The sequence below is a fragment of the Chroicocephalus ridibundus genome, chromosome 7 (assembly GCF_963924245.1).
Source record: "Chroicocephalus ridibundus chromosome 7, bChrRid1.1, whole genome shotgun sequence".
Classification (NCBI taxonomy): domain Eukaryota; kingdom Metazoa; phylum Chordata; class Aves; order Charadriiformes; family Laridae; genus Chroicocephalus; species Chroicocephalus ridibundus.
The window spans coordinates 32,754,015-32,767,813 of record NC_086290.1 but is presented as its reverse complement, the minus strand read 5'-3'; the positions used below and the strand labels follow the sequence as shown (position 1 = coordinate 32,767,813).

Sequence of the window (13,799 nt, the reverse complement as noted above, 5' to 3'; positions counted from 1 at the left end):
GCCCATGGCGGGTTGGAACTAGATGATCTTTAAGGTCCCTTCCAACCCAAACCATTCTACGATTCTAATATGACCCATCCCAGCTTATCCTCAGACAAGCCATTGACAAAATATTCAGGATATATATGTACAGTGTCAGTTTTCCTACATGGTTATTCTTTATTTTTACCAAATCAATAAAGAGAAGCCTTTTCAACTCCTTCCTTCCATCTCTCTACCTTACGCAGAACTACACAAAAGATAGCAGGAATCCTTGCTCCCATTGCTCTAATATGTAATTAGTTATAATATTAGTTACATTTGCCGTAGAGTAGTATAGAAGTAGTGCTAAAGCTATTTATAGAAATGGCCGCTGTCTGGTGCCCACTTGAAACTGGAATAGGATTTTAAGGGCTAGAAACTGAATTTCTAGAAATTTCTAGAAATTTCTAGAAAACCTGCTTGTTATGTCGTCTTATTCAGTATTGCTTATTTTCTACAGCCTAATGAAAAGGACAGTCCCTGCCTTGAGGCATTTACAGATCTGGTACATTAGGGTGTTTCTTCTAAAGTGATTAAATGCTATAACAAGTGCGCAAATGTAGACTTTCTTGGCAGTAGTAATTCCTAGCGATAGCAAATAATGTTGGAATACATGTGGTAGCCTGGTAACTGACAGCTATGTATGCAAAGATAATCTCCTGTAATAGGTGCCAAATTAATTTGGATAATTCAGACACACCCAAAATATTATCAGAAATGGCTGACCTAAGAAAGAATGTTAATATAACAGAGAACTAATTTTACATCTTAAAAGTCAGCAAATTAAATTAATTAAAAATTAACGTAAATAAACTTTTTGACTTGTAAACTCAGTAAATCTAACATGAGAATCACTGAAAAGGGATTTGGGACCTCATACTGTCATTTTTACCACTGGCAGAAGACTACTGCAAAGAGCATTTCTCTTGTCAACTGTCATTTTTGTGCAAATAGGTCATGCAGATCTTTTATCTCAGTGCCTTATCAACCAGATCTGTTCAATTGACAAAGGCATTTCTATTGAACTTGAGCAGAAAAATTGAGGAGGTCCCTTTATGACTGTGGCATTACCAGTAATAAAGACTTTCGAAGAACACCACTGTTGACTGGTCTATTCCTTATTGTATTACCAAAAGAATTCAGAGTGCTCATCCAAAGGGGGGTTAATTCTACAATATTAGACACCATGCGCAGCTAAACACGCTTAACTCAACTGGTCTTCCTTTCTTTACAGTTTGATACAGTTTGCTTTTTAAGTAAATGTATGAAAATAACTAAATATATGTAGGCTGTGTTCCTTCCTGACTCCTTCCTTGGTTTTCCACAAACACTGTTGTATTTTTCAGATCAAAGAAGCTTTTGAACAGAGTGTGAGTCTTTCAGCTACTGGCTACTTTAGGTAATTTATTTTTGTTCCTGATTTATGACTGATTTCTGAAGATAACCAATGCCATGAATAGAAGATCCTGTCTAATGGCTCAGTTTATATTTAATGTAATTCTTTGGTATGGGGGGTTGGAGTATAAAGTTCAAGTGCTAATTTATGCCTAGCCCTATATGGACTCTGTAGAAAGTATCAGAAGAATATTTCGCCCCGTCTTTGCTCCATGATTTGGCCATTAGCAAACCAGAAAGCATCAAGAAAGTGACTGCTGCTGTAGGTGTGCAAAGTGGAATATAGTTTATTTACTGGAAGGTGTTTTGCTATATGCTATAAATATTGTTTTACTACAGATTCTTTACACTTTCACCCGCAAGCAAGATCACACTGAGTTGTATGACAGGAAGAACTAGTGGCAGCATTAGAATGTTTATCCAGCACACACATGTAATTAGCAACCAGTTGCAATTGTGGAAAATTAGACACATTTAATTCTGAACCTGAACCTTAAGGTTATTTCTCTTTAGAGGAAGAAGAATTTAAAACATCTAGTTAAGTTTAAGAGAAAGTTCATAGTAATTTTTTTTTTTTTTAAACTAACTGAGGAATCAGATGCCATGATTCATCACTGATTGAAAACTAGGGGGGACAGTGCTCATATGAGAAATGGAGTTGCTCAATGACAGTAGTTTTGGAGTCATTGTTTTGGCCTCTCTGCTTCTGGAGCCTCAGAAAATTCCCACCATGTATACTCTTAGATATGCATTTATTCATAACAGCATGCACAGTAGGTCACAGTAATCTTAAACACAATTCCTATTGCTCTCTCTCAGTGCAGTCTCGTGGTCCTTTTTCTCTGAATTCTTTTGCAGTATTTATAAAGAACCAGGAAGGAAAAATTCCTGTGCTATAACTCAGGTGGGATTCAAAGCAAAGCTTTTGTCTTAGCCTGCTGTGCCTTATATCTTCTCTCCCGCCACCTGTATTTACCTTCTTATCAATAGCAGATTTTCAGATATTCAGGTAGTCTGGAGTAAGCTGAAGAGGCACTTTGCAAACCCATACTTACTTAAAACAGTGAGAAAAGCCCAAACAAAATGTCCCTTCCTATTTCAAGGATATTTTCTGTTATGCAGCCCTTTAGGCATATTGATATCTCCAAAGCAATGAGCAACAGTCAGAGTTCTTATCCAGTCATATTCTCCACATCCAAGAATCTCAAAGCCAGCTGAGGCAGATAGGATGCAAGAAGCTGAATATGTGGATTTTGTGTATCCCTTTTCCAATGCATGGTTCAATGCTCTGAATTATACTATAACTGGTTTATGGAGTATAATTTTAAATATCCTCAACAAAGACATTTCAGTCATATATGGTCAGAAAATATGCCTTGGTCACGTAGCTCACATGGTTGGGAGATACCCCATTTCGCTGTCCTCCTGTGTCTGTTGAATTTACCTCATCTGTCCTGACTACTATAATCTCCTCAGTTAGTCCCACTCCCTTCTAAGTAATTGCACCATTATTTCAATATTCATATTTCAATCCTCTCACTCATTCTGTAGGAAGTTTCTGTAATTTTAACTCTTTCATTTATCTCTTGTAAATTATTCTTTCATAGGCCCTGACCAGTTTTCCTCCCTTTTTCTGAATTCCCTTATGTGCTATTACTTCAGCAACCATTACCTTTAATTTTTATGCAGTACTTGATTACTGTGTCTTTATTATTATATTTCTGGGGTTATGCTGGTTATAGACTCTCCTGAACTAAAATAGCTTGCTTGTCTGCTAAATTTTATATTAATACCAGATCCATCAAACCTAAACTAGTAGTGCTCTGTAGGATTTCAGGGAACTTAACTGCTGTGGTTCTACTTTATTATGATGCAAACGTTCGTCAGTTTTCTTCTTGTGGACTTTGTTTCTTCCATCAGAGGTTACAATGAAAACATGGATTGGGAGAAAGGGGAGGGACAGCCATTCACATATTTTCTTTATGGAGCTGCTTGTTCAGAGGTTGAAATTAACTGTCTAACAGGAGATCATAAGGTAATAACTGAATATCATGGAAGTTTTGCAAACAATGTCAATGGCATTCGTTTGTATCACTGGGTGCTCCAACAACCATTCAAGTTTTGCGTCAATAAGTCACCTATCTTCACATGATACTAAGTGTACCAACTGCGTAAATGCTAATTACAGGTGGAGCAGAATGAAAGCTGTGCAGCATTAACCAGCTTTTGGCACATCTGTATTAATGTCATACGGGTTCGCCTGTTAGGTTATGGCAGACATCTGACATTTTTTTTGCTCATTCTCACCCTGTTTGCCAGCAAACAAATTATGTCCGAGCTAAATATTCTATTTCCAGGTTTTTGGCCATCTGGACAGCTAAATGTCATAGATTGCTGATCACATGCCCTCCTTCTGTACTTATTTATGTGGGGATTTCCTTGTGCAATGGGAAAAATTTGGCAGGGCTGTCTCTGGATAAACTTCCATCAAAGGTGAGACAAGCCCATTTTGCTTGTAATGGAGTATTGGAAATTACTTTGAAATTGTGTCCATGGAGGGGCCTTTATCTTAGCATATATTATTCCACTGAATACCAACTCTAACCCATATTATGTTCTAGTGCCTCAATTCCATGTATCTCTCTCAGTAATGTGTGTTTAAATTTTATTGACAGAACCTCAGAACAGACATTGTTATGGATATTGGATGCAGCATAAATCCAGCTGTGGATATAGGACAGGTATGTGCCAAGAACTTCCTGCTGTCCTATTTCTGTTACACTGATAGCCTTACCTGAAGTGAAAATTACCTCATTAATTCAGAAAATGTTAATTTCTTACTAGATAATGTTATAAAGTCATAGATCATATTAGAAGGTCCTTTACTTGCAGTCTTGACCCATTTGAGTCAGTGTCAGAGCTTTGCAGATGTCAATGAAGCTTGAGTTTTACCCATGGTGTCAACCTGTAGTACTTCCAGTATTTATATATGCCCACTATCTGCTGGACTTACATCCTGTTTGTGATCTACAGTCTCCACATTCTCTTGTTGTTTGACCTGCTTTCCCCACTTGATAGCAGGGAAACACCTTTATTCATTGCAGACTTGTCCACAGATCTCATCAGTTCATCATGAAGACATTTCTTTGTGCCTGGTGTGAGAGAGGAGTGTGAAAGCTTTCCCATCACAGTAGCCCCAGAATTTTGAAGGATCCCATTAGGCAAACAGGAAAGAAAATGGTCTTCTAACAGCTAGTGATACAAATCAGTTCTTGCCAAAGTTTTACCTGTTTTACCAAACATGAGAATGTAAATGTTATTTCTTTTCTTATTTAAAGATTGAAGGTGCCTTTGTTCAAGGCATTGGACTGTACACAATGGAGGAATTAAAGTACTCTCCAGAAGGAGTCCTCTATACTCGGGGTCCAGATCAGTATAAGATCCCTGCTGTTTGTGATATTCCAGAACAATTTAGTGTTTCCTTGCTGTCATCTTCCCAAAATCCTTATGCCATCTATGCATCCAAGGTAAGCAAACCATTACAGGGCGTAATTCTTAGATCTAAGGACAAACAGAGAAATTACTCTGGTGTAAAACATATATAAGTTTTCAATTCCTCTTCTTCAGCATTTCGAACAAGTGTGCGTAAAATTGTTTTTTTTACAACATCAGGGAAGCTAATATGAAAAGACATAATGCAGGATATTGCTGCATATCTTTCATGGTTGGCAAGTAGTAATTTTAGGGTTTTGTTAACAGATCATACGCACAAGCTGCAAGCTGAATTTAAAAATAGGTCCTTTAAAATTATTTAAATATGTCTCAGTAATACATAATTAGAAAAGTATATGAAAAAATCTCATCTAGGGAGCTGGTCTATACAGCTGACACCAATATCCCTCTTCAAACAGAGCTTTTATCCTTTCCTGTGAACTTATCTCCTATAATTAACCTTACAATTCACTGTAAGAAGGTGTGATTCTGTCTTCATGCACCATGTTTGGGGAAGACAATTGGTTCTTAGATTTTTGCAAGGAGATAAGTAAGATTCAATTGCAATATCACAGTCCAGTCCAGATAGCACTGAGAGGACTAGGGAATAAGGGTGGATTTGACCTGTCTTTGAGATAAGGAACAAAAGTGAATCTTATGTCAGAACCAGTGTGAGGATGTCAAACCCACTGAGGTCAGTGGCGTTTGTCCACAGGGAATTATCCGGAGTTCAGACTTTGTTTCTTAGTTGAGTCTGTACCTGGCTTTGTATTTTTTTAAATTTTATCTTCCAGTTACTTTAAATTTCAGTTTAGCAATGAACCAAAAAGATTCTAAAATCAATAGCCTATATTTGAAATCAACATTTTTAGCTCTCTGAAAGCAGCTATCATCAGAAGACTTGGTGTAATCTAAGCTTGCTTCCACTGAATCTAAAATAAACTTCCTTACTGAAGGATGAAACACTTCTTGATTCACTGACTTTGAGGCTTTTTAGTTGATATTGATATGGCATGTTCTCCTCTCATTTGCTCAAAACCTATACCTGTTTGACTTCTTATTTTTCCTTTTTTAGGGGTTAGGTGAGGCAGGGCTTTTCTTGGGATGCTCTGTGTTCTTCGCCTTGAGAGATGCAGTAACTAGTGTGAGGAATGAAAGAGGACTGAAAAACGCCTTTGCACTGAATAGCAGCCCTCTGACTGCTGAACAAATACGGGCAAGCTGCGCAGATGACTTTACTGAGAAGGTAATAGAAAGGTGGAGGAAAGGTGTGTTTAAGTATCTTTTGGTAGAAGTGCATACTGCTTTTGGCACCCTTGAGTGGTGGGGTGCCTAATGATGTGTCCAGTTGGTCATGCTTTATGTACAGCAGTATCACATAGCTCCTTGTAACTGAAATGTCTAGTAACAGGCCTCACTCACACAAGGTATTCCTGTTGCCTGGGGTAGGCGTGGCGACCTGGTTCAGGAACGGCACGGCGACCAATCACAGGCCGCTCGGTCCATCAGCTCGCAGACACCAATGTGGTGGACGGCAAATGGCGTTTATTAGCACGTGACACAGCCTTATATAGCTCGAGTTTACAACGTCACTTCCGTCTGCTTACATCATCAACTAACCACCACTGGGGGAGGGGCTCTACCTTTCCGTACAGCGCGATATCTTCCGGCCGCCAGACCCTAACTACCTACATTTCCCCCCTCCCTATGGATAACCAAACTAGCTAAAATAGAAAAATAGAAAACTTGAATAAAAAACATAAGGCACAGTGAACAGGTGGAACTTAGGGGGTAACTGGCAATAACGGGGTGTAACTTGGGGTAACTAGGGATAATTGGGAGTAACACAAAGTAAACACATTCTTAAAGCAGTTGTCGGCGTTCTACCAACAGAATGTTAACCTTCTCTAGCCGGCTTTTGACAAACGACACGAGCCTATTTAGTATACAGGGTCCAAAGATCAGTGCCATTATGATCATTGCGATCGGCCCTATCAAGGTAGATATCAGGGTGGTTAACCATGGTGAATGGTTAAACCATGATTCAGACCAGTTTTGTTGTGCCTCTCATTCCTTTTTCCGTTTTTCTAATCCTTCTCGCAATTTGGCCATAGTGTCTTTCACTATTCCGGTGTGGTCCGCATACACACAACACTCTTCTTTTAGTGCAGCGCACACTCCCCCTTGTTGTAAAAACATCAGGTCTAATCCTCTTCGATTTTGTAACACTACTTCAGATAATGATCTAATTGATTGTTCTAATGCAGTTATTGATTGTTCAATTCTAGCCAAGTCTTCGTCTACTGCCACCCTCAAGGCATTAAATTCTTTACTCTGTTGCACCAAGGATGCTACTCCTGTACCTAGTCCCGCACCTCTTATGAGCATTAGAGTAGCTACCGTTATTGCTGTAAAGGGTTCCCGTTTTGACAGATGATGTTCTGTGGTGATGTGTGAGTCGTAGACAAAGTCATCGGAATGGTAAAAGATCTTAGGGACTATAGATACCTGGACACAATACTCTGACGATTCATTAAACTTTTCCAGCGACAGACAAGGTGTAACTCCAATAGTAGAACAAACCCACTTGGCATTTTGGGCCGGTATTAACCACTTTGCTGGGGTCTTAAGTTGTATCTTATTAATACATAGTTGTGCTTTGGGACTTTGCCTACACACACGCCACTTCCCACCACCTGTGTCAATGTAATGCCTTGCTTTTCTGTGTCCCATATGCACTGGTCCGGATTTGTACCATTTACCTGTATAGGTATGTCCCTTACCCCTCAGGTATGTTCCTTACAGCCTCATAAAAAGGTGGCTTTATTCCGTAACACAACCAGCAATGTTCCGTAAGGTTAGGGTTAGTTTTGTTCAATACTTGGTAGGTAGCTTGCATCATTTTCCAGAGGGGATTTCCATGAGGGATTTTGGTGATGCGTGTTGCTACAGGTGTGGTAGTATATTTTTCTGTTGATGTTTCCTGGTTGTTGGTCTCTTTAGTCATGTAATCTTGACTGGGGGTGGTCAGAACTACTTCATTAACAAATGCTTGGTTGGGGCCTACTGGCAGTGGATCGTTCGGGACAACCTCCTTTTTTATGAGGACTAAGCCACCCTTGTCTGTCCCTGGTTCTGTGTACCTTATTCCCCAAATTCTCCCAAGTAACCAACTATCCTCTTGGGGCTCAGTAACATTTAAGAAGAGGTATCGGCAATTTCCACGTCCTTGCCATGCCTGTGGTGGAATGCACCCATATGGACCCCACTGGACTTTTAGGTATCTGTCTCTACCGCTACCCGGTATCCAAGCAGGGGCTATGGTCTCACATCCCCAATGGCTACAATAGTATTGGTTAGGGTAGTTACAATACCCCTTCCCAGGATTCAAGCTAGGACACATATAAAATCCTAGGTATTCCCAACATCGGTCTCTCGGGACAAGCTGGCACAGAGAGGCATTAAAACTGGGCGCGCCTGATGTTATGTGAGTTGCGATAACTTGGTGGTCCTCTAGTCGAAGGAAGGACCATTTAAATGGCTGGTGGTGAAGGTGACCTGATTTTACCTGTCCTATGGTGACAAGGTCTAAAATCAAAATCACACAAAGGCATCGCAGTCGTCGCTTGGTTTCTGCCAATGCGGGGCTCCCAGGCTTGGATAGGGCGCCTGCTGGCTTGTCAACTTCTTTTGCCACTGGGGTATACGGGTTACGGGGGTGTCCGATGATCCGGTCCTGTAAACAGAAACTCACAGTTTTCATTAATTTCGTTAGTCTTATTCTGAAGGTCCGGTTTAATAGACTTAAGCGGACACCATTTAATTCTGCCATCTTTTCTGACCACAGCATACCCTCGGCCTGTCAGGACTAACTTCCACCCTTGTTCTTAGTCTCCCAGCTCATTTCTAACTATGACCGACGGGCCTTCTTCTAGCGCTCGAGTGGCCCAATGTTTTTGGGCGGGGCTGTTCATCTCCTCTCCTGTGGGGAACTGGTTTAGTGCTAATAACACAGTCACTAGCAAGCGCGCCTGGTCTCCTGAGGGAACAGTGTTGGTAAAACCTTCTGGTTTTGCTAGTACCTCCAATTTAGATTTCAGAGTTTGGTTTGCTCGTTCTACTATGGCTTGTCCTGTGCTATTATACGGGATGCCGCGTATTAGAGTAATACCCCATTTCAGAGCGAATGCTTGGACTGATTTAGATACAAAGTTCGGACCATTGTCTGTTTTGATTTGATTAGGGACGCTGAGTCATGCCATGGCTGTCAGCCAATGTTGGGTGGTTGCTTTGAAGTCGGTCTTAAGGTGTTGTGTAGCTACGATCACTCCGCTATATGTGTCTACGGTTACCGCTAGCCACGCTCGAGGTTTCAGCAACTGACAGAGCGTAAAATCCGTCTGCCACACCTCGGAGGCTTTGAGACCTCTGGGGTTAACTCCACTGGACCACAGTGGTACTTTTTGGCAGTGGGGACACGTAGCTACTATGTGTTTCGCGTCAGTGGCTGAAATCTCACATCTCTTTGCTAGCGCTTTAGCTCCAATGTGGAGAGATTCGTGTAGTTGGCGGGCATCTCTTAGTGTCCATAATCCTTTAGCAGCGGCATCTGCTTTGTCGTTACCGGTTTGGAAAAACCCTTTAACTGGGGTGTGGCTGTTGACGTGGATGACTGATATGGTACCTTTTCGGGAAAAAAGCGCTTCTTCTAGCATTAGAGCTACTGTAGATGTTGACACACCGGGCCCTGACATGGCTAAGCAAAGCTTGGCCACGAACATTGAATCAGTTACTATATTGAGATGTTCCATTGGAAACAGTCCGCACGCTAGTACTACGGCTGCCGCTTCCAGCTGTTGGACTGAAAGCGCACAATCGGTCATTTTAATGCAGTGCCATTCTCCTCCCGATTGCCATACTGCTGCCGCGGTTGAGGTCGCTGAGGATGCGTCTGTGAAGACCGTTGGTCCCGACTGGGGCCGGTCCATGATCTTCTGTGGAAGGTCAATATCGACAATTGCCAGCATTTGAGTCTAAGGGGGCTTTGTGGCATACTGGACTTCTCCACCAAATCCGATGAGGGCTATAGCTAGATACTCTGACATTGCCACTGATTGCGTTGGGAGCCGTTTGCGGAAGGGTAGGTATATTCTGGCAGGTTCAATGCCTAGATGTCTTAGGGCAAGTTTTCTGCCTTTCATGATGAGGTTACCAAGGCACTCGACTCCTGGGGAGAATGCACGTGACGGTTTTCCCAGGACTACCCATTGTATTGGTTGAGCTTTTTCAGGGAGGCCCTGGGCCAGAGCCCCTACTCCCCCCCCTTCCGTGAAATGCACGTACAGATCGAGTGGTACAGCTGGGTTCTATCTGGCGAGTGAGCTTGACGATACCTGACGCTCGATAAAGTCAAGAGAAGTCAGTGCTTCCGGCGTTAGAGTTTTTGGTTCTCACGGGTGCTGTCCTTTTAAAAGATCGTATAGGGGGGCCATGGTTTCTGGAGGGATCAGGACGATATTGCGGAGCCATTGCAAGGACCCTACTAGCTGTTGTATATCATGAGGCGTTTTGATGTTTCGATGGATTTTCATTTGGGGGGGGGGGTCACGTAGGAGCTTGTGATCCCCACTCCCAAAAAACTAACACATGGTCCTTTTTTAATTTTTGCGCTCGCGATCTCAAACTCGCTTGTTTTGAGAGTCTCTGAAACCGTTAGCACCAGCTGGTCCACTTGACTCCCTGATGGCGCGGCGATCAAAATATCATCCATATATTGAATGATAGTCGCAGTCGGGTCGCTGCGTCGGACAGGTGCCAACGCCTGATCCACTGTGATTTGACAGATAGTAGGTGAGTTAATCATTCCTTGTGGCAGCACTTTCCACTGGAAGCGTAAGTTGGGGCGTTGGCTATTTGGAAACACGACGGAAAAGGCAAACCGTTCCTTATCCTCCTCATGCAGGGGTATTGAAAAGAAACAGTCTTTAATATCGAGGACAGCGCAAGGTTGCCCTTCCGGTATCATAAGAGTTCATGGGCAACAGCGTTTGGACAGGACCCATTGGTTGGATTCTTTTGTTTACTTCATGTAGGTCATGGAGGAGGCGAAACCCCTCACCGTTCCGCTTGGGTATTACAAAAACTGGGGTGTTCCATGGGCTAGTAGAAGGCTCTATATGGCCTCGTTGTAGCTCGCAATCGACTACCTCAAAAAGAGCATCCATTCGAGGCTTCGACAGGGGCCACTGCTCGACCCACACTGGATCGGATGATTTCCACGTCAGTCTAATTGGTGGAAGTGGGTGTACGGCAGTGGCCCTTAAGGTAAATTTGTCACCCTGGCATTTAATAGGGCTAGAGCGTCCCTTCCCAATAGTGGTGGGACTCCGGACATGACATATGGGAAAAGGTTGATGGTTTTCTCCGGTCCCTTTTCAGTGTGAAGCATAATTGCTATTAATTGGGCGCTCTTCCGAGCTTGGGTTAATCCCCCAACTCCGCCCACCATGGGGGCGTCTTCCAATTTCCAACATGGGGGCCAGCTCAGCTCAGGAAGAACTGTAACATCTGCTCCGGTGTCAATCAAAAAGGGGACCTTAATGGTGGTGCCATTGGGGATATTATAGAGAGAACAGATCCCCCACACCACCGGTGGGTTGTCACGCGTTATTGCCAGGGCCACCCCAAGGTCTCGCCCCCAAGGGGTGGTCCTTGCTGTCCCTGAGATAAGGGCTGACTCAGTTGGACTATCGGTTGGGCCATAAAGCTGGTCGCTTCTCGAGGGGGCAAAGGGTTCGAAAGCGCTTCGCCCCACCTGGGGCTGGTATGGCTGGGCCACGGGAGCTGTGTGGGAGAAGGTTGTGTGCGGCCCAGGTGCCCTCTCCCCCTCCTGTTTCCCTGAATTTTAGTTCTGCATTCCTTAGCGAAATGTCCTTTCTTTCCACAAGACCAACACGGCCCTCTAGATCGATTCTGGCGTGGGGGGAGCGCTGTCGGCGGGTCCCCCAACCGAGGGCAGTTTGCCACAACGTGGCCCGCTTGGCCACATTTAAAACATGCCATCAGATTAGCTATTGCAGTGCAAACAGCCACCTGAATCAGGGCTAAATGCTCTTCATTCACGACATGCTTAATCATGTCTGCGATAGTTGACCCCGGTGGTAGAGATCGTAAGATTTCTTTGGTTTTCGAATTACACTGCTGACGTAAGCAGTCTGCAACGACCGGGCCTTTCGCTTCCACGGGCAGGGTCGAGGAGTCGACCGCTGCCTGAAGGCGATCTACGAATTGCGTAAAGCTCTCACTTTCATTTTGTTTTATTGTGGACCATGGCAATGGCTTGGCGACAATTCTAGAGGCTACACAAATAGCTTCTCTGGCCGCACGAGTGGTTGTCATAACTTCATGGGCCCGCATGCCTTGAGCTTGCGCATGGCGGGTAACCATTGTTGGGTCTGTACCCATTAGCCGCTGCAGGCTGGAGCCGTGTAGCGGGTGGTCCGCTCCGGTTACTCGGGCTAGTTGCTTCGTACAGTTGTCCTCCCATTCTTGTTTAAAAACAATCATCCCTGCTCCGTCAAAGATCAATCTACAAGTTTGTTTTATATCGAACGGGAGCATGTCGTCTCCCCTGAAAACTTCGTCTATGAGGGTGGAAACCATGGCAGAATTAAGCACTTCGTCTGCGATTGCTTTAACAATCGCTTGTATATCCTTAGGATTTATTGGTGAGTGGACCCTTTGTCCCCCGTCCGTCACCCGGCCCGGGAATGCTACCGTGGCCGATGGGGCCCAATTGGCGCATGCGATCTTTATTTTTCTCCAATCCGTGAGGGGAATTTTTCCCCCTCGCGTTTTCTCTTCATTGCGAATTGGGATATTTTGGCTTTTGACTCTGCCTACCCCTATTTCCTCCTCCTCCGAACTTGAATCGATTGCGCGCCACTCGTTCCAGGTAGCGTCTGACCCGGAGTCGGAACTGGACTGACTGCTCACTTCCGGGTTCCAGTGCTTTTTAGTTGGGCTCTGGCCCCGCCCACTGACCTTGCGGGCGGACCATTCCCTCCCTCTTAGCTCGCCCCGCCCTCTGCCCGGCGGGGTGTTCGCTCTGTGAGGGCATCTGTGCAGATGACGGCTCTGATCGGCTTTCCGCCCCCCGCTCGCGCTCCCCTCCTCCCCCCGATCGCCCCCGCCGCTTGTCTCTCTCTCATTCTCCCCCTTCCTTTGTTTGTGAGCACCTGTAGGTTTTAGCGCTCCCTCCCTGTTCCCGCCGGGGGCATCTTCGCCCCGCCCTTCGGGCGCATAGTGGGGTGGTCTCGCCCAGGGGTCCTCAGACTCCGATTTCCCTGCGGCACCCCTGGCCTCCTCGGCTAATTTGGCCCGGAAGGATTTTGTTTGGTTTTGTCCCTCCGCGAGCGGGACGGGGTTCGGGGACTGGGAGGGCGTACCGCCCTCCCGCGAGTCCGTGGGCTCAGCAGGATTACCGTCGTCCGGGGGGCGCGGAGTCTGTGTGGCTGCCCCGACTCCCAATTTTGGGGTAACCAACAAACAGTCCTTTGCCGCCCTCCAGGTATCCTGCTCCTGTATGGCCTTCTGCAAAGCCTGTACGACTTTTCCCCATGACTTAAGATTTTTCCCACAACCCGAAGACATCGTCTCCTCGGCTAAAACTTTAGTACATTTGTCCCACGCTTCTGGGTGGAGAATATCCACCGGCTGGTCAATGACCCCAATTTGTAAAAGCCTCGCAACTGCAAGGGTAAAATCTTTGGGCCTACAATCAATCCCCCACTGCTTATGTACTTGGGATAAGACCTTCACAAGGGCTTCCATCCTCCTTGCTGGTCCTGGTCTGGGAGCGTCCTCCCCTGACCTCCCCCGCCGGGCTGGTG

General features: G+C 44.6%; 1 protein-coding gene across 4 annotated transcripts in view; it reads left to right on the top strand.

The window, feature by feature from the left end:
* LOC134518223 (aldehyde oxidase-like) overlaps nt 1-13,799 on the top strand; it is a 51,926-nt gene that overhangs the window by 34,800 nt on the left and 3,327 nt on the right. For 2 of the 4 annotated variants that reach the window (XM_063340683.1, XM_063340685.1), the window contains 5 exons: nt 1,368-1,420; nt 3,774-3,909; nt 4,092-4,157; nt 4,755-4,943; nt 5,984-6,154. In XM_063340683.1, the coding sequence (XP_063196753.1) occupies nt 1,368-1,420; nt 3,774-3,909; nt 4,092-4,157; nt 4,755-4,943; nt 5,984-6,154 (615 nt within the window). The other 2 variants (XM_063340684.1, XM_063340686.1) reach the window with 2 other exon arrangements.